This window comes from Ascaphus truei, chromosome 9, assembly GCF_040206685.1.
Source record: "Ascaphus truei isolate aAscTru1 chromosome 9, aAscTru1.hap1, whole genome shotgun sequence".
NCBI lineage: Eukaryota > Metazoa > Chordata > Amphibia > Anura > Ascaphidae > Ascaphus > Ascaphus truei.
The window spans coordinates 23008219-23035644 of NC_134491.1; the positions used below are offsets into that span (position 1 = coordinate 23008219).

Genomic DNA, 27426 nt, shown 5'->3' on the forward strand with positions numbered 1-27426 from the left:
TCATGAGTCCATAAACGTATAGCGCAGCGTTGTATCCACACTCTGTGTGACCGTGAAGCTATGTGAGTGAGTATATAGTATATGCAAGCCCAACCCCACTCACAAAGGAGGGAGACGGTCGCGGCGTGTCCTGCAAGAGCAGAACTACCGACGGTGTCAGTCCGCATCAGATATGGCGGCGGTAAGCAGGCAAAACAACGGGCGTAGAACTAAAGCACAATAATGTTGAAGAACTCTCTTTTAAACTCCTTGCGGTCCTCTGCGACGACTCCCGCCAGGCACGCTCCCAGGCTTTAATAGGTGAAGGGAAAGATCCACATAGAAATAGCCGGTGCACAGCCAAAATAGCAAAGCAAGGACGTGGGGACCAAAAAGTTAATTTATTGGTTAAAAAACATAAAGTAGTAGTACTGGCAGTCCTCTAACGTTTCACACTGGAAGTGCTATATCAAAGAGTGCTCGTCTATTCGGATCTTTCCCTAATTTCCCCACTGCACTGGAAGAGATTAAAAGGAAAAACTTCCCTGCTCTCCGGTCTAACAACTTGGTGATCAATTCAGTTGATTTCACTGGCGATCTTGGGGAAGGCGAGACCAAGTCTTGAAATAGCAGCTCGTCAATAGGGAGTGGCTGGGTCATTATTCTATCTACATGCTCCATTCTATCCACAAAGAAATAATATGAAGTTAAAAAAAACCAGAATGGTGCTTGCAGAGAATGCTGGGGATGTAATACCAGTGGAGATGGTCCAGCCACATAAACTATTGTCACGAGATATTTTAGATTGCTGTTTCATGGGTTAGCTCCAGTCCTCAAGACCCAGAGCACAGCACTGATTGAGCCACCTGTGCTGAACAGGGGTATGCTGAAGCCCTGACTTGTTGGGGGTTCTTGAGAACTGGCGTTGAGAACCTCTGAGTTATCCAATTGATGAAGGACCAAATGGCATATGTGATGTAATGGTATGTGTTATGTACTGGATCACATATCTTCAGGTTGTCCCGTGATGTTCAGTCAACTTTTATTTTCTTCTCTTGACAACAATATGATTTCACTTTAGTCTTGTTATCTTCTGCTTTACATTCAGTGTTTATTTATAACCCCGTTGGCAAGAAGACCTGTGAGAGGAGGCATGGCCAGTGTTCCCAGCATGCATTCTGCACAGACTACGCTACTGGATTCTGCTGCCATTGTGAGACCGATTATTATGGCAATGGGATACATTGTTTACCAAAAGGTAACTTCTAAATAAAGTATTGCATTTTTCTTTTACTTCTCCCTTTGTAGCTGAACCCTGTGATTAACATTAGCATCTGTTGTCTTTCTTTTTTTTTTTAGGAGCGCCACACCGTGTAAATGGTAAAGTGAGTGGAAACATCCTTGTGGGACAAACACCTGTCAACTTTTTTGGTGTGGACTTACACGCCTACGTAGTGGTGAATGATGGAAGAGCTTACACGGCCATTAGCCATGTCCCTCAGCCGGCATCATGGTCTCTCACACCCGTGTCCCCCATCGGAGGACTTTTTGGTTGGCTTTTTGCACTAGAAAAACCCGGCCACCAGAATGGTTTCAGTGTCACAGGTATGGAAGATACAGTATGTGGTTACTGTGTGTGAGACAAATGCAAAAACATATACAAGACAATGCCTACTTTGATGGTTAATGTGTAAACATTCTTATTTCAAAGACATAAACAGCATATAAATACCTTAGATCAGGGGTAGCCAACTCCAGTGCTCAAGGGCCACCAAGAGGTCAGGTTTTCAAGATATCCCTGCTTCAGCACAGGTGGCTCAATCAGTGGCTCAGTCTTCGACTGAGCCACTGATTGAGCCACCTGTGCTGAAGCAGGGATATCCCGAAAACCTGACCTCTTGGTGGCCCTTGGGGACTGAAGTTGTCCACCCCTGGGTTTGAATACACTGTGATGACATTTTTATAAAATGTCATAATTGCTTACCCAAAGTGGATACCAGCTGGGCCCTTGATAATATAAAGGGTTTCATTCGGAGCTCTCAATGAATTGTTTCTTGGGAGTAATAATATAGCGAAGACTTTGATTTCACATGGTTACCCGACTTGGGGCTACTGCAAGTTTGTTTTTGTTAGAAACCTTGAGATTTATTCTTTGTACCTTTGACAAATGTATTAACTGGGAAGGTATAGTTTTTTTTTTTTTTTTTTTAATAATGACACCAAGTGGGTTCACTCATCTAAAACAGAGGTTAAAAGGAGATTAAAGTGGATTAAAAATATACTGGTACTGTGCTGGACATAAAACATTTTTTATCTGAATTTATTAAACATTGGGGGAAAAAAGTTATTCGGACCCTATTTTAGAAAGATTTATACAATATTTAAGTAAGTGTGTAACGAGTAGTTGTGCTGTGGACCTATAAATAAATAAAACCGAGGTGTGGTACTGAGGGCCAGATGTAGCCGTGAGATTTCTTGGAACCAGTTTGAGTGCCTTAAAAGTATAATGCACAGAGCTTTGCAAACCTCGCAGGTCTTTTCTTCAAACCGCTTGGAAAGCTATGTACATTCTAATTAATTTGGGGTATTAACCAATTCCACTAAATTCAAATCAGGTCTGAATTTAGATACAGTTTAAATGTTTACAGGTACCAAAAAAAACAAAAAACCTTCTAGACGTAAGTCGGAATAATTTGGCGTTTTTGATGTGTCCTCGGCGAGTATTTGTGAAAAGTGAATAAAAACGTGCACTTTCATTGCTTATAACATGAATTATTTCTTATTTTGCAGGTGCTAAGTTTGTACACAACATTGAGGTTATCTTTTACCCGGGTGCAGAAGCCGTTCATATCACTCAAACAGCAGACGGCTTTGATTCAGAGAATTATATAAACTTAAAGACTACAATTCATGGCAAAATTCCATATATCCCGGAGACATCAACGGTCCAGATTGCACCTTACAATGAACTCTACCATTATTCCGGCTCAGGTAAAGAAAGCTTGGGTCTTGGAAACATGATACTTTTCTTAATATAAATATATGACTTTATATTCTACTAGAGAATCAATTTTGCTTTATAGCTTTATTGTAATTATTGTTATGTTTATAAATTATGTATGTATGAAATAGTGGTGAATAATTAACCCGTTCAATACTATGAAGACTTTAATGCCTACAATTTCTTGCTTGCTATCCAGCACGTTCATAATACAATTATGTGCTAAATATTGTAAGATTAGAATGTAAGCTCTTCGGGGCAGGGACTCCTTTTCCTATTGTTTTATGTCTGAAGCGCTTATTCCCACTATGTTATAATATTATGTCCCATGTATTGTAAAGCGCTATGTACCTGGATGGTGCTGTATAAAGAAAGATATACATAGATACAAATACAGTTGGTCCTCACTATCCGTCGGTCCGTTATTTGTGGAACAGATTATCCGAAGCTGAATAATGCATTCCACGGAACGCATTATCCGACGTCGGAACGGATTATCAGATGCCGGATAGCGCATTCCACGGAACGCATTATCCGACGTCGGAACGGATTATCAGATGCCGGATAGCGCATTCCACGGAACGCATTATCCGACGTCGGAACGGATTATCAGACACCAGATAACGCATTCCACGGAACGCATTATTTGACGTCGGAACGGATTATCAGATGCCAGATAGCGCATTTCGCGGAACGCATTATCCGACGTCGGAACGGAATATCAGACGCCGGATAACGCATTCCACGGAACGCATTATCCGATGTCGGAACGGATTATCCGGCGCTCACTGCCACGGATTAATTTTGGATTTGCCACCAACGTTTTGCTATCCGACGGCTGTTTGCCGGACGGATTCCGGTGGATAACCAAGGAGCCCCTGTATTGGTAATGAGGTTAAAAGCCAAGTTTTTTTTTTTTTTAATATTCAATAAAACTGCTAATTGCTGAATTTTTTAATATTTACCATAATAATCTAAATGGCCAACAAACTCTGTTACGTTCCAGAGTTGGCTTTTTAAATATGTTTTTTTTTTGTGCATACAGTTTTTATCCAGTGTTAAGTGTGTGCTCCTAATTAATGTTTATTCTCTTTATAATCAGTCGTGACTTCAACCGCTTACAGAGAGTACACCGTAATATCGAGTTCTGGTGCTGAACAAAGATTGTCTTACCGGTTACGACAAAACATTACTCACCACGACTGCAGCCACTCCCAAACGTCCCCTCCCAGCGCCCAGAAACTTAGCGTTGATCGGGTGTTTGCGCTTTACAATAAAGATGAGAAAGTCGTCCGATATGCTATCACAAACCACATTGGATCGGTACATGGTAAGACAATGAACAATCTGCAATGAATACAGTAAACCATTTACTGCCCTGAAGATATCCTACGATTCCCTCTTGACATGAGTAAAACAATGTTTTCCCGAACATTAATTACTTAGTCACTACCATTTTACCAAGGTGCATTAACCGGTTAGTAAGCAGGTATTATTTTTTAGGAAACCGTAATGTTTGTTGAATAAAAACTACTTGGTAACGTTAGATTTTTTTGGTGGCATTGATACTATTGGACGCACTTACACACTCGCCCACCCCTTTTTATTTTGTATACCTCCTGCGTGAGTGCTGTGCTCTTTCAATGCCTGTCTCCTTTCTGACCCGATTGAATCTACCAGATTCTTACATCTGAAGCTTTTTCCATTTATAACACCTATATTTAGAACTCTATTTCCATCTGTAACCACCTTTTTATAAGAGATCATTTGAGCAGCCTAAAGAAATAGAGATCTATTGGCAAACGGGGATCACCCAATGCACTTATTTCCGTTTTGAATAACCCTCACGATTTAACACATTATCCTATCTCTTCAGTGTACAGATTCCTTATGTCTTATTCCTATGTTTTACAATGCTTGTGTTCTTCTGTTGCGAAGTTTAAATGGCTGGCTCTCCATAGAGATCACCACACTATAACTTTTCCCCACATATATATTTGCTGAATGCCTTTCTTTATGCATTTGTGCAGATCCTCTCTTGCTTTTCCATTGGAGAGCTGCTATATCACTGGAATGCATGTTTTGAACAGCTGTTCTTGCACCTGAAGAGGAAGTTTTGAGGTTTCCCACAGCACATAACACAACTCTCTGCCTCTCTTGTAATCAGTACACCAGTATCTGTTGACTGACTTTCTGAACACCTCTTGATCAATAGGGGAGTCTGCTTCAGCATGGAGCAATAAATAAGATTTCCAGCGGTCGTTTTACCCCCTCTTTAGCAAGATGTCTTTCAACTGGTTTTATTATGTGTGTTTGTGTGCTCGGAGTGGGTGGAGATGGTCTACTTAGCTGCTTTTTCATGTAACAAAGACCTTTTTTTCTTCTTTAACTGCATGAGTAATTTGGCTCCAGTTCTTGGGTCAGGAAGTCAAGCAACTTAATGTGCACCATAAAGGTTCCTGAAGAGGGAAGCTACTATTCATTAGCCAAACACAAAGAGAAGCAGATAAAGATCCCTCTGAGAATGTCAAAGGAACAAAGCGTGTAGGAAGTGTCAGGGCAAATTACATGGTTGTGAAAATCAAATAGTGGCTTAGTTGTGAGCTAGCGGCAAGAATGTCTAAATAACAAAGCGGGTGTATCTCAGCAATCTAGAGGAACTATTACAAGGTGCAGTGTGTGTCCTGATTCATTTGCTATGTGCTGATCTTTTTAGGGGGCATAGGTACTTTTTGCTTTAAATGTTTAACACAATTGGGAGAATTTCTATTAAACACACTTTTTTTAATTTGAAACCCCTGTTTAGAAATCCTAAAATACTTATGTAATCAACAGGCAGCAGAACCTGTAACCAGTGTAGACATTACTCAATAAAATTACAAATGTTTTTAGCATCCGCTTGTTGTTGACCTTCAACCCAACCCCCCAACCCCCCAACCCCCCAATCAGAACTGCTAGGTCTCCAGAGCAGAACCGTGTTCTGGGAACCAGCTTTTTCTTCAAGTATGGCCACTGGAAAACCATAATTGGGGAATTTTGGAACATGTTTCGATTGGCTGGTAGAACGAGGAGGATCGGGGAGGGGGTGGGTGGGCTATATTGTTTTATCAGAGGGGAGAAAAATGGCAAAAAGAAGGTAAATATCTCAAGAGCCAGTGGAGTGCTGAAGTTTAAAAATAGCGAGGTTCGGCTCTCCAGATACCAAGTCTAGAATATGCAAAAACAAACAGGTCGCGGGTTTTGATGTTTTGAAAAATTACATCTCAAGACAAATGTTGTTTTTATTAGAATATCCTCATGAATTATTTAGTTAGGGGTGCAATTTTGGTTGTTCTAGGTCCAACCAGCGAAGAGTCGACAGCAGTTAACCCTTGTTATGATGGCACTCATGTGTGTGACACAAGAGCCCAATGCCAACCAGCTACAGGACACAACTACACCTGCGTGTGTGCATCGGGATATCAAGGAGATGGACGGGACTGCATTGGTAAGATTCGGTCATATCTAATATCCTGTTGGGTTTAGAATGTTTAGTGCGTGGGTGGACAACAATATGAAATACTCAGGAGCCAGACAGAATTTTTAGGAGCCAGCATTTTGTTAAGCACCCGGAATGGGGGGAGTTCCGTGTTCCAGTTACCTCCCTGTCTCCCGTCCAGCAGTAGTTCTGTATTATTGTGTGTGTGTAGGTGTGCAGCTGTATCAGTGTGTATCTCACACGCACTCCTCCCCCCCTCCTTTGACCACAGTGTTGTATTGAGAGCAGGGGCAGGCAAAGTATTGGAGGGCTCTGCCCCCAGCACTCTCATGGCCTCTGCTCAGCCCCCTCCCCCGCACTACTCACAAAGTGGCGCAGTGGTGACTGACCTGTCAATCACATGGCGGTGATTGACAGGTCAGTCAACGCTGCGCACAGAACGGGCGCCAGGGGCGGGAAATTTAGATGCGTGGGATTTTTTTTTCATCCCCGAGTGTGATTTATTCTCCACGCCGTCTGTTAAACAACAAATAGAATCAGGGGGCTTAATGTATCCGTTAAAGACCCCACTAATACACTACACAAAGCCTTATACCGAGCCCTATGCAGTTTTGCTTTCTTTAAGTGGTCATAATTATGTAACATTATAGGGTAACTCCCCAAACCCCTTTTGTACATGAATGATACATGTGTGCTGTAAGAACACAAAGAACAAGACATTTTAAATCTCTCTAGCCCCCCCCCCCCCCATTAGAAAATATTTACTTTTTAGGCGTATATAAACAGTTGTGCTGAGTACCCCTGGTAGCCAGCGAACTTTGATCACTGATTGTCAGGAAGAAATGTGTGATTCGCTTATTCTGTGGGATATTTCCTGCGTGTGCTATTTTTCTCCTTCATATATAACAAATAAAATGACCGCGTGTGAGCACATTCACGCCTGGCAAGTCCGAAGCCCTGCCCTTCCCCATTATCTCTTAGCATACAGCGCTTTCACAGCAGCCAGGGATTCTGGGAAATGGCATGCAAATGAGCGCACACATATAAAGATGAGGTGAAGCAGCCATCAACTCTAGAATATAAACATGTAAACATTGCCATTCAGTGCATTCAGGGAAAAAGGAGACCAAAAGCGCACCAGCACAAACGGAGCAGGAAGGACCCAAAACGAAAAATAATTAAAAGGGCACTTTAATGTGACAAAAGACCCATCCAACGCGTTTCGAACGTCACAGCGTTCTTTTTCAAGGATAAAACACAATGTGATAACATCCATTATATACCCTCTTACCTGTGGGCCGTTTCGCGCCAAAAATCGGAACCTGATGACGTCATGACGCTGCGCGCGTCATCGCGCATGCGCAGAGCGACTCAGTGCCGATCTAAGGGCAAAAGGAAGTCACACAAGCGCAGCGTCATGACGTCATCAGGTTCCGATTTTTGGCGCGAAATGGCCCACAGGTAAGAGGGTATATAATGGATGTTATCACATTGTGTTTTATCCTTGAAAAAGAACGCTGTGACGTTCGAAACGCGTTGGATGGGTCTTTTGTCACATTAAAGTGCCCTTTTAATTATTTTTCGTTTTGGGTCCTTCCTGCTCCGTTTGTGCTGGTGCGCTTTTGGTCTCCTTTTTCCCTGTATTGCAATTAGTAGCTGCACAGCCTGCCTACCTACCCTACCAGGATGTGAGTATTTGCATATTTCTCTGGGGAACCTGCCAGTGAGACTGATGGTAAGTGGGTTACACCATATACCACCTGTCTTCAGGAGGATAGTACCCATACTATTACACATAGGTACTATATCAATTATTAGTACCCTGGTTTAGTGGTTTGGCTTATTTTTGTTATTATACCTGCATTTGAGCGCTTCAGCTATTTTCCACATTCAGTGCATTCAATCTGAAGCCCCAGCAGGCGGGAAAGATGTCGGATCTTTCCATTTCTCCGAATCCTACCTGCAAATGTGTGTGGTAACTGGCATCAAAATGAATTCTTTAGCTACTTTGTTGCCAGAGTGCCTACAATGCAGGCCCCTCTAATGATGAACAAGTTAAGGCAGGGTGGGCAATTATTTTGGCAGGGGGACCATTTACCGAGCTTTGGTAAGCTCCCCTCCTCACCAGCTTCTCCCCCGTATGCTTCCCTCCTCACCAGCATCTCCCCAACATTCTCCCCCCCTCACCAGCTTCTCCTCCACATGCTCCCCTCCTCACCAGCTTCTCCCCCACATGCTCCCTTCCTCTCCAGCTTCTCCCCAACATTCTCCCCTACTCACCAGCTTCTCCCCACATGCTCCTCTCCAGCTTCTCCCCCACATGCTCCCTTCTTCACCAGCTTCTCCCCCACATGCTCCCCTCCTCTCCAGCTTCTCCTCCACATGCTCCCCTCCTCATCAGCTCCTCCCCAACATTCTCCCCTCCTCTCCTGCTTCTCCCCCACATGCTCCTCTCCAGCTTCTCCCCCACATGCTCCCCTCCTCACCAGCTTCTCACCCACATTCTCCCTTCCTCACCAGCTTCTCCCCCACATTCTCACTTCCTCACCAGCTTCTCCCCCTCACGCTCCCCTCCTCTCCAGCTTCTTCCCCACATGCTCCCCTCCTCTCCAACTTCTCCTCCACATGCTCCCTTCCTCATCAGCTCCTCCCCAACATTCTCCCCTCCTCACCAGCTTCTCCCCCAAATGGTCCCCTCCTGACCAGCTTCTCCCCCACATGCTCCCCTCCGGGCGCCCATGGATGGAGCACAACCACGTAGTGAATACGGAAGTTTACTGAACGTCCGGTGGGGCCTTGCTTCCATGTTAGTCCCCACCTGGGCGGGCTGCCTCCACTCTCTCTCTCCCCTGCACCTGCTGCTGCCGCTCTTGCAGCTGCGTTCAGAGAGGGCGGGCGGCAATGGTTCAGTGGGAAGGATGTGACACCGCAGGCTGTATTTTGCCGACCCCTGGGTTAAGGCGAACACATATAAACAACATGTTATTCAGTTAGTGCTCTTGGAGCCTGTAGCTTATTGTAAACAGCACTGCCGACCGTCGCAGCACTGCGGCGACTCAGAGATTTATCAGGCCTCCTTTCATTTAACATGTAGAAGTAAATGCATACGGTAGTTAGGTGAGTCAAATTGTTTTGTGACTGGCAGACTTATTAACAAAGCCACAGTGTATATACAGCACGTGGCAATACCACGTGCCTCATTGGCTGTACCGCTCATGGTGGAACCAAGTAGCTAAGTGGAGAAGCCCCGAAGTTTTGACCTGATTTCTGATTGGCTGTTATTTCCTTCCAGATATGAATGAATGTGAAGTGGGATCCACCAGATGTGGCCAGAACACCGTGTGCATCAACCTTCCTGGAAGCTACAGGTGCGAGTGCCGGGATGGGTACAAGTTTTCCGGCGATGGACACCACTGTGTGTGTAAGTGCTCTGCATCTGTGCCTACTTGTATGTTTTTTTGGAGGGGGGGTGGGGGGGTCTCATATTTTAACCCATTACATTGTGGTGGGTAAAAAAAAAAGTGACACAGAACAAATGCCCGATGTACAAGGTACAGCAAAGAGCAGAGCTTGTGGCGGCATTACCATTTATTATTATTTTTAAATACATGTGTAACGGGTATTCCACCCCACCCAATCGCATATATAGTGTGGGTGAGTAGAACATGCGGTGTTACCGGTGTGGTGCGTATACCTGCAGGCTCACAGGAGGTCTGAGCCTCCGCTAGTGAGAGCCTGGGGTGAATCCTCTGGAACGTATCTTCTTTCAGCGCCTCCACCTATGTAGGATTCTATGGGAATGTAGAATGACCCTAACACAGGAACCCACTCAGAAACCACACACACAGTGATTATATAACTAATGACTTTACTAACAAATAATAATAACCTGTGTCCCTCTCACGCGGAGACACTAACAGTGACGTCTCGCAGGACGATTCCCCAAACACTAGGTGATCCCACCCAGTGTCCCAAGAACCCCACCCAATGTCCCGTACTCCTACAGAGATAGTCAATGGGTGACTGCGCAGTCACTAAGAACCTCTAGGCCTGTTGGTGCACATATGATGGTATAATACCTGCCGAGCACTCCGGTGCTCGGGTCCGCAATACTCTTCTCAAAGGATCAGTCGGGCGATGCCTCCTTCTGATCCTCCAACCGCACTCCTTGTACGTGAACCGCTAGAGCGGTCCCACTCCGGAACAGTCTCTGTGGACCCCAACGTGGGTCCAACCGCTTCACGGGAACAGCAATACTTCTCTGTGTCCCTACCTATATAAGGGACACGTGCTGCACTATAGGCCGTCCCTATAATACAGCAACCTGTGATGGCTTGGGAAACTCCTATGGGCCTAAAGGGTTAGGACCTGTCCCACTCCCCTAACTACCCTCGTCCCTAAGCCTCACTAACTCTAACAGCCAACGTGCTGCGCAACACTGTGCCTGCCTGTCAGACCTCACAGCACTGCCCGCTGTGACTCTGACAAGGCAGCACTCTATACTAAGGGCAGCGTCCCTATCTTGGGCCTCCCTAAGCAGTTACCCACCCAACTAGTGGGGAGTTGGGGCCTCCCTGGGGTGTAGGTACCTATATGGGGCAGAAGCTGCACTCGCTCCCCGCACCCTTCCTTCCCTACAGCTCCCTGACTCCAACTCACTTAACTGACTGACTTCCAACTACTGGAGTGACAGGGTCCCTTACTCTAGGGCAGTCCCTGGCAACACTCCTATCATAGGGTAACTCAGAGCTATCTTGGACCAAGGGGGTGCTGTCCTAATACAGGGGAGTCCCTCTCTCCTGCACCCTACCTCCTTCCCTTGTCTGCTCCTTCCTCTGACTTTGCTCTGACTGACTACGCAGCTCTCTGCCCGCGACATGTATCCAATCTATCCAGGGCAGTCCTGCAGCCCTATTGGCTCCTAGGAGGCACCTGGTGCCTCCCTCGCTAGGCACTATGGGAATTGTAGTCCCGGGGCACTTACAATAACATTGGGGCCGCGTGCGCTCCTTCCCTCTGCCTACACTAACTCCTAATGGCCGCCGCAACCTCTCACTAGCTATCCCTACTCTCGCGCGACTCTCCTGCGCCTTCCCTGCCCTCACGCAACTGTTCCCTGCCTCTCGCAGCCTCCCTGCACATGCGCGAGCTATCTGGGCCGCCGGGGGGACCTACTGCGCATGCGCGAACTGAAGCGCAATGGCGGCGCCCTATCCGCCCGGCTCCGGGAGCGCCGGGAGCCCTGAGACACGTGTGCGGCCTTGGCAACCGGCCGCACGCGTCCCCGGCAACCCCCGAGCCGGGACCTGACCGCCCTCTCCCCTTCCATCGCCGGACGGAGCCGCCATTGGACGCGGCGGCCCCCGCGATCGGCAGGCAGGTGAGGGGGATGCTGGAGTGCTGGGGAGACCTGGCTACACATGTATTTCTATAGATGCAATAGTGAGCCGTGGTGCAATGTGCCTACATACATGTGTCCTCAGATCTCGGATAGTCTAGCAGCGTGGAACTGGACGTGGTTTTTCACAGATCAGTGGCTGCAGGTTCATTTGCTGTGGCTCACCATTGTATATTTCATTTCTGGAATGTGACTTTCAGTGTCAGCTCTATTCCTCAGCTGTTTATTCATTAGTCTTTAGAACTGATGGCGCTTTTGCCTATATCCTCCATGTAGGCGTACATTGAATCGTAAGTACAGTATAATATGCAGGGAAAACACCTTTGCCCTCGAACATGCATATTTACTGTTTAATTCAGTTGTGTAGTGCGCATAATAAAGCAATGGATGGATTGAATACCGAAGGGGAGAGTAAGATTTCTCTCTATCAAGCAGGTCTGTGTCACAAGCCGTCCCTGGGCATACCTTGGGTAAGGCGCCGCCTAGGGGTGGAAAGAGGGAAAGTGTAACAGCACAGCTGCTTTCTTTTCATTTTAATATATGTAGGATTGAAGCAGGAGGTCCCCAGAGCCATTAATGCGGTTCAGCTCTGAAGACCCCCTGCTTCAATCCTACACACATATAAACATATATATATATATATATATATACAGTGTTCAACAAATCCATTCACCTACAGGCGCGTGGCGACTGGATTTGACCCCGTGGCAACCTCCTCATGGCCTCCCGAACCTTGATGGGATTGGGGGCAGGACTAGGTGGCGAGTAGATTTTTTGGGTCGGCGAGTAGATTTTTGGGTGATTTGTCAACCACTGTGTGTATATATATATATATATATATATATGTATATACATATACAGTGCTTGACAAATCACCCAAAAATCTACTCGCCGAACCAAAAAATCTACTCGCCACCTAGCCCCGCCCCAACCCCGCCTCTAGTCCCGCCCCAAACCCCACCCCTAATCCCGCCCCCAACCCCGCCCCTAATCCCGCCCCCAGCCCCGCATTTAAAAAAACTATAAATTAAATAAATTGAATAAATTCCTAGTAAGAACATTCGTTTTTGACATAAGTTTATTTATTGTATTACATTATACTACAATTAGTCCTTGTGTGTGTGTGTATAAATGTCGAATCTAGAAAAAAAAGCCAGATGTGAATGACTAGTTTCCTGCACCCCTTAACTAGTGCCTGGATGCCCCGCTTCACAATATTTAAAGCAGCAATCCCGCCTGGGATCTTACCTGATCCGCAGACCCTCAATGTCCAGGTACCTCATTCCCGCAATGTTATACATTGGAGGGGAGGTGTTCCCTACCTGTCTTCTGGGTTACGGGGGATTCCGATGTCTTCTGTGTAAAGCTTGAGTCAGATCTGGAAGAAAGCAGTATAAGTTATTTTGGTGTAGTATAGGGCAGTTAAGATATACAGGGTAAATAAAATATCTAGATCCAGATTGTGAGACAGAGAGAGGGTGAGACAGAGAGAGGGTGAGACAGAGAGAGGGTGAGACAGAGAGAGGGTGAGACAGAGAGAGGGTGAGACAGAGAGAAGGTGAGACACAGAGAGGGTGAGACACAGAGAGGGTGAGACACAGAGATGGTGAGACACAGAGAGGGTGAGACAGAGAGTGGGTGAGACAGAGAGTGGGTGAGACAGAGAGAGGGTGAGACACAGAGAGGGTGAGACACAGAGAGGGTGAGACACAGAAAGGGTGAGACACAGAGAGGGTGAGACAGAGAGAGGGTGAGACAGGGAGAGGGTGAGACAGGGAGAGGGTGAGACAGGGAGAGGGTGAGACAGGGAGAGGGTGAGACAGGGAGAGGGTGAGAGAGACGGAGAGAGAGACGGAGAGAGCGTGAGAGAGACGGAGAGAGAGGGTGAGAAAGACGGTGAGAGAGGGTGAGAGACGGAGAGAGACGGAGAGAGAGACGGAGAGAGAGTAGGAGGGAGAGACGGAAAGAGGGTGAGAGAGACGGGAGAGAGGGTGAGAGACGGAGAGAGGTGAGAGACGGAGAGAGGGTGAGAGACGGAGAGAGGGTGAGAGACGGAGAGAGAGAGGGTGAGATACGGAGAGAGAGGGTGAGAGACGGAGAGAAGGTGAGAGACGGAGAGAGGGTGAGAGACGGAGAGAGGGTGAGAGAGACGGTGAGAGAGTGTGAGAGACGGAGAGAGGGTGAGACGGAGAGAGGATGAGAGACGGAGAGAGGGTGAGAGACGGAGAGAGGGTGAGAGACGGAGAGAGGGTTACTTTGGGGGGATGGGTTGACTGGGTGGGGTGATTGGGGGTGTGGGGTGACTGACTGGGTGATTGGGTGGGGTGACGGGTGTCTGACTGGGTGGGGATTACTGACTGTCTGACTGGGTGGGGTGACTTGGCGATGGGGCAATGGGTGGGATGACTGACTTTTGACTGACTGGGTGGGGGAGGAGGGTATGACTGACTTTATGACTGACTGGGTGGGGGGGTGACTTGGGTAGGTGACTGACTGGGTGGGTGGGTAGGTGACTGACTGGGTGGGTGGGTAGGTGACTGACAGGGTGGGTGGGTAGGTAGGTGACTGGGTGGGTGGGTGACTGACTGACTGACTGACTGGGTGGGTTGGGTGACTTTGGCTGACTGACTGACTGGGTGGGTGGGTGGGTGGGTGGGTGGGTGACTGACTGACTTGACTGACTGACTGGGTGGGTGGACGGGTGACTGACTCACTGACTGGGTGGGTGGGTGACTGACTGACTGACTTGGGTGGGTGACTGACTGACTGACTGGGTGGGTGACTGACTGTGTGGGTGACTGACCTTGGTTGGGTGACTGACCTACTGACTGGGTGACTGACTGGGTGGGTGACTGACTGACTGGGTGACTGACTGACTGACTGGGTGACTGACTGACTGGGTGACTGGGTGACTGGGTGGGTGGGTGACTGGGTGGGTGGGTGACCTTGGGTGACTGGGTGGGTGGGTGGGTGGGTGACCTTGGGTGACTGGGTGGGTGACTTGGTGACTGGGTGACTGGATGGGTGACTGACTGCCTGTGAGCATTCAGCCCCCCCAGCCTGTCTCTCTCCTCTCCCCCCCAGTCTCTCTCTCTCTGCTCTCTCCCCAGTCCAGCCTGTCTCCCCCTTGCATCTGTTCCCCCCCTACGTCCGTTCACCCCCCGCCTCCACCTCTGTTCACACCCCCCCTCCACCTCTGTTCACCCCCCCCTCCACCTCTGTACACCCCCCCTCCATCTCTGTTCACCACCCCCCCTTACCTCCGTTCACTCACCCTGCACGTCGACCGCCCCGCGGGGCCTAAACGGGAGGCCGCAGCAAGAACGGAGCGAGGCGCCTGCTGCAGGGGGGAATAGATCTGGGACCCGGCAGCCCGACATGGCGCTGGCGGCGCCAGTCCACCGCAGCCTCCCGCTCCAGCTCTGCAGTGGGTAGTGGGTAGTGTGAGTCCCCCCCGGCCCACTGCAGCCTCCCGGAATAGCGGCCCCAGCTCTGCAGGGGATGGTGTGAGTGTGCGTGAGCGTCCCCCCTTCCCCCGGTACCTGATCAGCCTCCCGTGGAATTGCAGCCCCAGCTCACTAACACACACACACACACACACACACACACACACACACACACACACACACACACTACAAGGAACGGAACGAACACACACACACACACACACACACACACACACTACAAGGAACGGAACGAACACACACACACACACACACAGACACTACAAGAAGCGGAGCCGGGAGTCCCACTCACCAGAGGAAGGTGGGTATCTGGGGCCTGCGGGCGACATCGAGGTCTGCGGGTGACATTGGGGGGCCTGCGGGGAACATCGAGGGGCCTGCGGGGGCATTGGGGGGGAAATTGAGTCTGTGGGGGCATGCGGGGGACATCCTCCCCGATGGGAAACGTGGCCGGAAGGGGACGGGCTGGATCTAGCAGCTAAACTTTGCTAGCGCGCGTGCCCCCACCGGCTGCATCCATGGGGACAGAAGTCAGAGCCCCTGGCAGCGATCGGGGGCAGGGGAGGGGGGAGAGAGAGGCTGACCCAGAGCTGCCAGCCGGCCCTCTTCCCCGCGTCAGACAAATCAGGGAGAGGCATTATTTATTTATTAAAAAAAAAAAAAAATTTGAAAATGTTGGCGCGAGCAGGGTAATTGATAGAGCTGCAGCACGGGTCGCCAGCGGCCTAAATCCACTCGCCATGGGCTAGTGGTTATTATTATTTGTCGAGCACTGTATATATATATAATCAAAAAATAAATAGATGATACCATTCTGTGGCTAACGAAATGCTTTTATTTGTGCGAGCTTTCGAGATACACTGATCTCTTCTTCCGGCGATGTTCCGGAAGAAGAGATCAGTGTATCTCGAAAGCTCGCACAAATAAAAGCATTTCGTTAGCCACAGAACGGTATCGTCTATTTATTTTTTGATTATTGAAGCTCGGCTAACACGGTACTGATACCTCTACATGTGTATATATATATATATATATATATATATATAACAAAAAAAAACCTATGAAGTAGCGCCTGTTAAATACCCTGAATATAAAGCTGATATAAACATAGAGAACTAGCTAAATATAGGCTAATTGATTATATACCTGTCAGGACAATAAAGGGTTAATACAAGATAACATGTGTGAATATAACCTCTAGTCCCTATAATACATATATTAAATCATCTAAAAATGATCTAAAAATTATAACTCATATATTTAATAAAAATAAACATAAAAAATAAAATATTAGAACAAGTGTAGAATTAAAAAATGTATCTTTAAAAAACCAATAGAAGAGTACAGTCCAGTTCCAAAATGTAATCCACCGAGGCGTCTGCAGCCCGAATAAGGGATCACCGATCCCTGACAAAAATCTGTAGTGAAAAGAAAACAAACAGGCGCACACCTAGTGTATTAACGTATAAAAATATGTATTTTAAGGAACATGAACTCATTCAAATGCCCACTCACATAGGTAGAATAAAAACAAGCGTGTATGAGATTAGATCTCCACCGCCAACAACGCGGTCCTCTCAGCGCACCACGAGATCCCGGCGTTCTCCGGACCTTCTCCCTTGAGCACCCAGCAAAGATGTTCCTCCGGATACAAGTGATTCAAGAGTCCATGCATGCCAATATAAATGCGTTCAATCTGAATCGTGAGGCGACTCAGGCGCTCATACACAACCTCTATGGTATCCACTAAGGGAGTGTCAGCCACACAGTTAGACCACGCCCTATGCGTTTCGTCATCAAATGACTTCATCAGGGGGTCTCTTGAATCACTTGTATCCGGAGGAACATCTTTGCTGGGTGCTCAAGGGAGAAGGTTCCACCTCCGGTTCACATGGAGGAGCGACGCAGGAGAACGCCGGGATCTCGTGGTGTGCTGAGAGGACCGCGTCGTTGGCGATTGAGATCTAATCTCATACACGCTTGTTTTTATACTACCTATGTGAGTGGGCATTTGAATGAGTTCATGTTCCTTAAAATACATATTTTTATATGTTAATACACTATGTGTGCGCCTGTTTGTGTGCTCTCTCTCTCTCTCTCTCTCTCTCTCTCTTCCCCCCCCCCCCCCCCCCCCTGAGACCTGCTGCCCCTATGATGTCACTGCTTCCTATTGGCACAGGGCTTTAAACCTGAGCATGAGATACTCACCTCCTTAGGGGGTGCCGGTATCTCGGGAAGCAGGGGGTCCCAGGAGCTGAAATTAATATTAATGGTGTTCAGCTGTGAAGACCCCCTGCTTCCTACCTAGGAGGGAAAAAAATGTGGTAAAACATTTGTTTGAGGAAATGTTGGGGTGGGGGGGGAGGGTGACACATACCCTAGGGACGGGCCTGGGACTATTCTGATTTATCATTTTGTTTTCTTTGTGTAGTGGCGAATCCACCAGTCGACCCTTGTGAACACGGCAGCCACACGTGTAACGGAGAAACATCTCGCTGTATTCCTCGCGGAGACGGGCTGTTCACATGTGAATGCCTTGCTGGCTTCGTTAAAAGTGGGCAAAACTGCATTGGTAAGGACCTGTTACCACTAACATGTCTACAATACATAGTACTAATGCATCAACTTCCCGCATCTCACACTCCATTCTCCTCCTCACTTTTAAAGCTTTACACTCTTCTGCCCCTCCTTACATCTCAGCCCTAATTTCTCGCTATGCACGATCCCGACTCTTGCGTTCTGCTCAAGGATGTCTTCTCTCTACCCCCTTTGTATCCAAAGCTCTCTCCCGCCTTAAACCCTTTTCACTGACTGCCCCACCCCTCTGGAATGCCCTTCCCCTCAGTACCCGACTAGCACCCTCTCTATCCACCTTTAAGACCCACCTTAAGACACACTTGCTTAAAGAAGCATATGAATAGCACTGTGGATATTCTGAACACATGATACATAAATCTTGGCCCCCTGCAGACGCACTTACCAGAACTCCCTCCTACTGTCTCTGTACGTTCTCCCTACCTACCTATTAGATGGTAAGCTCCTCGGAGCAGGGAGTCCTCTTCCTTAATGTTACGTTTATGTCTGAAGCACTTATTCCCATGACCTGTTATTTATATTATTTGTTATTTATATGATTACATGTGTATTACTGCTGTGAAGCGCTATGAACATTAACGGCGCTGTATAAATAAAGATACATACAATGCAATACAACTTCGCTTTCAATGGAGCCTACAGTGCTCTCTAATGTATTACTTGCTCATCTGGCAGTGAGCATGTTAGTGACCATGCAGTGACACAATATCTGGGCCACATGGTCATTTCTCACATTTCCAGTGAATTTTTCTTTAGATTTGTAGATCACAACGCGTTATTTCAGTCTCACGCTGAAACCCTGTTACCGACAGTATCATATTTAATACCCTTGTGGTAATGTAACTCATCTTCTTCAAAACTCAGGGGGGGTGGGGGGGAAGATGTGGGAGATGTGGGGGAGGGTGGGGGGTAGATGTGAGAGATGGGGGAGTAGATGTGGGAGGAGGGTGGGGGTAGATGTGGGAGGAGGCGGTGCAATAATATAATAATATAATACTGTATACAAACAAGTATTTTTAAATCTTTTTGTAAATGCTCCCTTACCTTTAATAACTTGTATGTAGGACCTCAATTATGTGGAGGAGGGTTTATAAAACCGCGTATGTACAAATTGCCTATCACCACTTATATTTTGTGTAATCTCATTATATAATTGTAATTAGCAGACCGAAGATAATTAAACATTGTTTATTGATTTTGGCCTTTATTTGGTACTCCTTAAAATCTCTAGATAAAACTTGAATGTTTGGAAGCACAAATAGATCTAGATCAGCTTTTTATTTTATTTTTTTTCAATAGAAGTGTGTTACTGCCGATAAAAATACCTGACGTATGTTTTTATATTTGTGGAGAATGAATCACATGTTGATATTAACAGAGCATTTTAAGAATCACTACATGTTCACGTGTTCTTACTGTACAAATGGTAATTTTAACAATGTTCTTGGTTCTGAGTACAGGCATACCCCACATTAGCGTACACAATGGGACCGGAGCATGTATGTAAAGCGAAAATGTACTTAAAGTGAAGCACTACCTTTTTCCCACTTATCGATGCATGTACTGTACTGCAATCGTCATATACGTGCATAACTGATGTAAATAACACATTTGTAACAGGCTCTATAGTCTCCCCGCTTGCGCACTGCTTCGGTACAGGTAGGGAGACGGTATTGCTGTTCAGGATGTGCTGACTGGCGCATGCGTGAACTGCCGTTTGCCTATTGGGCGACATGTACTTACTCGCGAGTGTACTTAAAGTGAGTGTACTTAAACCGGGGTATGCCTGTACACTATATTATTGTAATCTCCTTGCTATATAAGAAAAAAATATATTATTATTAATATGATTGTTACTGACACTTTGAGAAAATGGAGAAGGAGTCTCCAGACAACCCGCCCAGTTCCACCAAGATTTCTAGATTTGATAGAAAGTTAGGAGTCATTCCAACATTGATTTTGGAACTCTACGTAGATATGCAACATGTCTATCAATGCTGAGTAGATATAGTTAGCAGGTATTGGACTTATAAGTAGATATGATGGCCATAGCAATCTGATTCTTTTTCCGTTGGCTTCTTTTCACTGTTCACATCTCATGAGATATCTTAATGAAATTACTTTAGGTATTATATATTGTAATATACAACAATAGTGTGTAGATTACTCTCCGTGTATGTTTATGATCAGAACTGCATGTTGTACACTGTAAGTCCTGTTTTATTTTATTCTCCTTTTGCAGATGTTGATGAATGTGCTGAGTACAGATGTCATCCAGATGCTTCTTGTAGCAACACCCGGGGCTCATTCTCCTGTCGCTGTAATAATGGTTATGAAGGAGATGGTTTCCAGTGCACACAAATCCAAGGTAGGAAAGGACACGCAGGAAGTACTAATGTTGTATGTAACATGTGGACCTCATCTTCACTTCATTTTAAGTGTGAGATAATACTGAGATCTGGAATCAATTTCTCTGTTCTGCAACGTTCTAATCAGTGATACAGCACAGATACACTGTAATAAATAAGAATGATGGCTCTTGTAACTCATGTACGTGATGTTAATAAGAAGAGGTATTCTAGAGTTCCCTCCGATTTGTGTATAACGGTGATCCAGTATAAAGGACATGTGATGTGCATTCAAACTGTGTATACACGGTTAAAGTGATGGGCGTGTATCTTATGTCAGTCGCATTAGGTCACTTTGCTATATTTTGTCCTATTTGTAGCAGTGAGGAATTTGTGGTGCAGTGGAAAGAGTAACAGGAGAAATTACTTCATTCATTAAAATGAGCAAAATAATTAACGTTTGATATGCGTCAAAGTGCGTTTAGCATGGAAATGACAAATTGTCCCTTGTTTGGGAGAAGATACAAAATGCACCATTACCTAGTGGCATTTCTGTAGAGTGATGGCTTCAAGCAGCGGTCGAAGCTGCTTTCCCGCTCCTGTAATATGTGCATCAATACAATCCACACAATTATAAGTAATTAGCTAAGTTGCCGATCGATCCGTTCTCCTGTGATCGATCGGCGAAGATTCGGCTCGGGGGTTCACTAAATGGCTGTTAGTGCAGCAGAAGCGGACCAAATATGTAACGTTCTGTGGGGAAGATCATGTGACCAGGCAGTCACTAGATACACTTGGTGCACTGCTGGAGAGAGGGCCGGGCTCAAAAAGGGGTGTGCCAGAGCCTGTTTCGGAAGAGGCGGGGGATGTGACTTTGTAAACGGTTGCTATAGAAACAAAAACTGCTTATTACATTATAATTCATAAAAAATATAATTCAGAGATGTTTTAAAAAAGAAAATGCAACAACTATTTTCTCACAGTACAGAACTGATTTATAAAAAACCCACATGTAGGATATTGCTTGGTCTGCAGCTTTAATCGAAGCATGTTTTATAGTGACTGACAATGCAGGAACATTACTTAGATTAATTGATTTCTCCACTTGCTGTCTTAGCAGACAATACGCCCCCGAGGACCCCGTGCTTAGAGATGCGCAAGCATCTGCTTGGAGCGCTGGGACCCCAAGGTCCTCGTCCACAGATAGGATCCCATGTACCTCAATGTGATGGTCAGGGCAACTACACTCCTCTGCAATGCCACGGTAGTACAGGCTACTGTTGGTGTGTCCACAGAAATGGTGAAGAGATTGATGGAACAAGGACACCACCTGGTAGCAACCCCCCACGGTGTGGAGCTCCAGGTAAGTCTCTGTACAACTATAATAAGCTTATGTTGGGATAATGGCAGTGTAATTACATTCTACAGTCTGCGTGCGTTTCTGGCTACAATGTACGTAATGGTACATTTATACAGTATATACTTACTAAGAATAGGCAATTAACTTTGTGGTCTGACTGTGCTGAAATACTTTCCCATTCTTCATGTTTTGGATCGCCATGCCAAAAACCATTGTTCTGCCTGATTATAACCAGAGCATATGTGCAGACTTTGTCTTGGAATCTCCCGCCATCTTTTCTCAGCTCTATTACAAAATGGGTCGAGTTGAGTCCGCAAATCCATTGTAAGACGTATTCTGCTTCTACCAAAGCTCCAGCTACCCAAGGAGAACTGGGCAAATGTGGTGTCCGGAGAACATCCCATGAATGACTTATTAATGTAGTCATCGAGCCCAGCCATCTCTTCTCACATGTCTTGTGACCAATGACCCATGGACACGCCTTGATTTAGAAATCGATAATCCGCTTGCTTCTAGCAGCAAAGGGGATACATTCCTGCTCCTCTACACTAAAGGGGATACTATTTTAATGTAACATTTCGATAAACCTCTTTATACACGGCAGAGCTGTCCAACCTCTCTCTTTTGATGGCCATAGCCCTCCACTGATGGCTGCTTGGAATTCAGGTTCGAAGGGGAATCTTTCAGACCTAGACACCGGGTGTGGAATAACTCTCTGGATACTTTGATTTCCCGGAATATTGTTGAAAAACATTTTGGGATCGCGCTTTAAAAGAATCATTAAAGACCTGGTCATGCCCAGATTCGGTACCCCAGTTATTTTGTAACCGTTACACTAGGATGACACAGTACCCGACATTTTCTGGCAAGGAGGCGGCTTGCTTACAGTTTCTCTTGCTTTCTTGACCAGAGCCCACTCGGAGACCGGAGACAATTTGCGAGCGGTGGAGACAGAGCCTCTTAGAGCACTATGGTGGAAGCCCCTCTGCAGAGCAATATGTACCTCAATGTGACACGTTTGGGGACTTCAGCCCTCTACAGTGTCATGGAGAAAGTGGCTACTGCTGGTGTGTGGATAAAGAGGGCAGAGAGATTGAAGGATCTAGAACCCAACCTGGGATGACTCCTGCATGTAAGTATCTGAAATCATCCTACATAGTCCAGAACGGCCACATCGGACTATATAGAGTCCCTATGTGAAGAGACCGAGCAATGTAGCATGACATTTTGCTCTATTATAACTGAGTTGCATTCTTAATAGTATTTATACCCATTATTATAAGTATTATTGTTTAGCACAGACTATAGATGTCATTTATCAACTCAGGAATAGATATTAGTTGCAGATACCGGATCCCATTCAGTAAAAAACTAAGACAAAATACATTTTGCTACTTGACTATCTTTAATGTAGTGCAGTGCAAGTACTCTGCACTATACTATACTTTCAGTGCATGATGCTTTAATACCTTTGCTTTACGTTAAGTTGTCTTTAAACCCTATAAATAAAACTGAAATACATGGGGAGCAATGGGAAAATGAAATACACTAGCCAACCCAGAACACAAACCACCTGAGTCCGCTGTATCTACTTTCTACACATTAGTAGTTTAAATATTCTGGGGTTTATTCACCAAAGCACAATAGACACAAATGGTTGTTTATAATAATAACTTTATTTCATATAGAGCTTTTCTCCCAATGGGACTCAGAGCGCGTCACAATTACAGTATGTCGCTTGGTACGCTGCACATAGACTTGTTACAGACACAGTAACTGCCCCACAGAGCTTACAATCTATGTTATTGGCACATGGATGTAAAGTGACTTGCCCAAAGTCACAAGCAGCTGACCCCGGGAATTGAATCGGGTTCCCCTGATTCAAACTCTGTGTCATTGTTTACAGTCAGTGTCTATTAATGATGAGTAATGAGTATCTCTATTTAGGGAACAAATCCTGTAAATGTCAACACCTCGGAAAATAGTATGACTGACAAATAATGCACGAGACTTTTTAAGAGAATACCAAGCTGACGCTTTCTGATTGTCAGATCAATGCAAACGTTTGTGAAAATAAAACTTTGGGCAGCTTACCAAAGGGGAGTGACCAGAAGGTTTTGTTGCTTTAGACCAGGGTGTCTCAGCTCCAGTCCTAAAGCCCCCCCCCCCCCCCCAACAGGTCAGGTTTTCAGGATATTCCAGCTTCAGTACAGGTGGCTCAAACAGAGGCTCAGCCGGTGACTGCTTCAGCACAGGTGGCTCAATCAGAGGCTCAGTCTCCGGCTGAGCCTCTGATTGAGCCACCTGTGCTGAAGCAGTGACTGATTGAGCCACCTGTGTTGAAGCAGGGATATCCTGAAAACCTGACCTGTTTGAGGAGGCTTGAGGACTGGAGTTGATCACAACTGTTTCAGAACACAGTTTTGGCCTTATAAACATTAATCAGGTGACAGACGTCAGAAGCAGACTTTACAGAAAACCTCACTCTTCATTTCTCGCATGATAATGTAGGTATACCGACAGTGGCACCACCCATTGTGCGCCCCACGCCACGTCCTGACGTGGCTCATCCTGCCACGGGCACTTTCCTTCTGTATGCACAGGGCCAGCAGATTGGATACTTACCTCTGAACGGCACCCGACTTCATAAGGAAAAAGCAAGGACCCTGCTATCACTTCATGTAAAGTATCTTCTTGCCGTGCACTTAAATAATGACCAATGTTGAAGTTGAGGAATAGCAAATGAAAATGTGTTTCAGTCCTATATATCACATCACATACCCGGCTACCTTAATTTGATCTTTTATTTAAATAACTAACTAATTATCAGCTGCAAAACACAAGAAACGGGCACTTTGTAAACATGTAAAAATGTGATGACACAAGTAGGGACATACAGAAATTCTGGTTGGGGTTTGATATTATTCATTCAATCTGTTTACCAAGGGATTGACTTGACATGGGAAAGCAAGAACATTGTTTAAAGTGGCTGTTCTGCTATTGGGAGATTGAGTGGTAAAAACGTCCCGCTTGTACGGTGACTTCCCGTGACCCTGCTTCGGAGTTTGCGTCCACTCCTGCCGCCTATGAACCTTTGAGTCGCTGGTCCATGCCTTTGTGTCGATGCAGTTGGACTACGAGAATGCCTTATGTGCGAGATTACCGATGTGCCTGACGCGGAGGCTCCAGCGTGTGCAGAACGCGGCAGCCCGGACCCCGAGACGTGTTTCTCGCGTTGAGCATATCACTGCCATCTCACGCGATCTGCACTGGCTTCCCATGATCTTCCGGGTTCGGTTCAAGTTGTCCGTTATGACCTTTACAACCTTGCAAAGCCAATGTACCTGCAGTCTCTTTTGATGCTTCGGGGGATACTGGCTATGATCTCAGGTCCTCGGGGGGGGGGGGTGCGCGGGGAGGGGGCTAGTGCCAATTGTACTGCCCCTACACTGGGTGGGGCGGCCTTCTGGTGTGCAGCTTCAGAGGTCTGAAACTCGCTACCGCCAGAGCTCAGGTTCACAGTGTAGGCCGCGTTTATAGTGCCGGCGGCGCAACCGATGATGTCGCCGTCGCCACTGGCGAAAGTTGAACTTTAGTTTTAAGCAACGTCGCTGGCGACAAGACCAGTGACGTCACCCAGGAGGAGGGCAGCGCTGTGTGATTGGTTTAGAGACAGTCACATGTGGCGACTGTCTCTACAAAAATCCAATTTCACTGGCTTCCAAGTTTGTGGTCGGGACGTCGCTCCGTCGCGCTTACTATAAGCGCGTGCAACGGATTCAATGGATTTGTTTTGGAGCGACGTCGCATCGCCAGGCGCTACAAGCGCAGCCTTATAGTCCTTGCTACGGCGATGGCGATGCTGACGTCACGCTGCGGTCGCTGAAAAAATCTAATTGAATTGACTCCAGTGATCGCGACCAAGCCGTTCTTCCATTGCGCCGTCGCATAGCTCCTACTATAAGCACACACAACTGATTTAATACATTTGTTTTGACGCGGCACTATAGTAGGCCTAAAACGTATTTCTTCGTACTGTAATTGTGTTCTTATTCTGACTGTAAAATATTGCAGTGCAATAACTCCATTCTCTCTCATATAGTGCAGGGAAACCCCTTTCACTGTCTTACCTATTGGTACTCATTATTTTAAGAAGCTGATCCCTTGCAATGTTTTTCTTGTCCCTTTAAAACCGGAGCTCACCATGTGCATTTCTATGTGATAAAGCTATTTAGGCGGCAGGGTGTGTTACATTGGGTAAGAACGGCATGGAGAAAATGATCTTGGGGGGGGGGGGGAGGGGGAAAGCCTCCAAATCTGTGAAAGATAATTACAGCAAACATTGCTAAACTATTAACGAGGACCCATCCATTCCCACAAGAAACAAATGTATGATGTAGGTTGCAGAACCAGACACGTCTGCTTGTTCTCTTGTGATCCCATCTGGAGAGAATGTGTGGGTCACAGCTGTCTTCCAGCTGTGCTGTATGTAACGTATGCCAGGCTCTCAGTACTAGAAGGAAATCATGGCTGTTTTCACTTAGTGGAACCCCAGGGGTGCATGCCACTTAGTGCCACATTTTAAAGGATCTTCCTCTGATGGGTATCACTTGTATAAATAAAAGGAGGTTTTAAAACAGGCCGTTGGTCCCCGACGCACATGTTCCTGAGAAGGATTGCCTTACTTAACACGTAGTCGAAGTGAGTCCTGTGTTTAAAGAAATTCTAACAGAGTGGTCTTTTCTAAAACCGTAGTCTGTATGCGTAGAGTAGATATAAGGCGTGGGAATGGCCAAGGGTCTTCAGATTTTCGGGGACAGGCTCCGGTAGTTTGGGATTAGCAGATTGGATTCCCTTGTGATTGTGGCAAAAAAAAAAAAAGTTCTCTCTGGGAAAATAAGATTAAAGAAAAGGATCTGGTTGAGCCTGTCCCTGAAAAACTGAAACTTCCTTGTCTAGTGCTACTTATATTTCAGTGACTGAGCTGCCTGTTCATTTGATAAGAAACAGTATAAATTATACAGTGTAAATTATCCCGCAATAAATGGGAAAAGGAAGAATAAAAATGCATGATCAGATTTCGGAATGAGTACATTTATATTAATGTAATAAAGTGTAAAGAAATGGTTTCACATTCAGAAAAGAAAATTATTTCATTATACCCATATCCTCCCTTATTACACCTATATGTGTATATGTATATGTATATACAACATATATATATACATACATACATACATGTATGTATCTATGTGTGTGTATGTATATGTATGTATATATATATATATATATATATATATATATATATCCGGACATATACATGCACATATACATACCGACTGGGGGCACAAAATGTTCGGGGGGGGGGGGGGGGTGGCGTGGAACTTACAGAGGCCCCGTATTCTTCCCCACAACATTTAAATAAGATGCCGGGGCAGCACGCGGGCCTTCTCTCCAGCGGCTCGGCGCGGAGTTAAATTACTCCGCGGGGCAAATGGCAACGCGACGTCACATGACGCCACCGATGCCGGAAAGAAGGTAAAGGGGGGGGGGAGCGCGAGCATGGGGGGGAGAGCAGGCAGTGGGGCGCAAACAAATAGTGTGTGCACACCTGGGTTAGGTTACTGAGCTCGGACAAAGCCTTCTTATATTAACCATGTTGCACTTTACGTTCACTGGAGACTTGGGACCGGGGTCTCAACTCCAGCCCACAGGACGCCCCCTCTCCCCAGGTTTTCAGGATATCTCAGCTTCAGCACGGGTGGCTCAATCGGAGCCTCATTTGCTGACCTGAGGCACTGCT

General features: G+C 46.2%; 1 protein-coding gene across 2 annotated transcripts in view; it reads left to right on the forward strand.

The window, feature by feature from the left end:
• Positions 1-27426, forward strand: part of NID2 (nidogen 2) — a 48955-nt gene that overhangs the window by 11689 nt on the left and 9840 nt on the right. Inside the window, exons 5-15 of one of the 2 annotated variants that reach the window (XM_075613790.1) lie at positions 1088-1237; positions 1339-1584; positions 2770-2970; positions 4083-4310; positions 6318-6467; positions 9751-9879; positions 17752-17892; positions 20158-20283; positions 21384-21626; positions 22534-22755; positions 24135-24304. In XM_075613790.1, the coding sequence (XP_075469905.1) occupies positions 1088-1237; positions 1339-1584; positions 2770-2970; positions 4083-4310; positions 6318-6467; positions 9751-9879; positions 17752-17892; positions 20158-20283; positions 21384-21626; positions 22534-22755; positions 24135-24304 (2006 nt within the window). Of the gene's footprint in view, positions 1-1087; positions 1238-1338; positions 1585-2769; positions 2971-4082; positions 4311-6317; positions 6468-9750; positions 9880-17751; positions 17893-20157; positions 20284-21380; positions 21627-22533; positions 22756-24134; positions 24305-27426 lie in introns of both variants that reach the window. The other variant, XM_075613789.1, reaches the window with a different exon arrangement.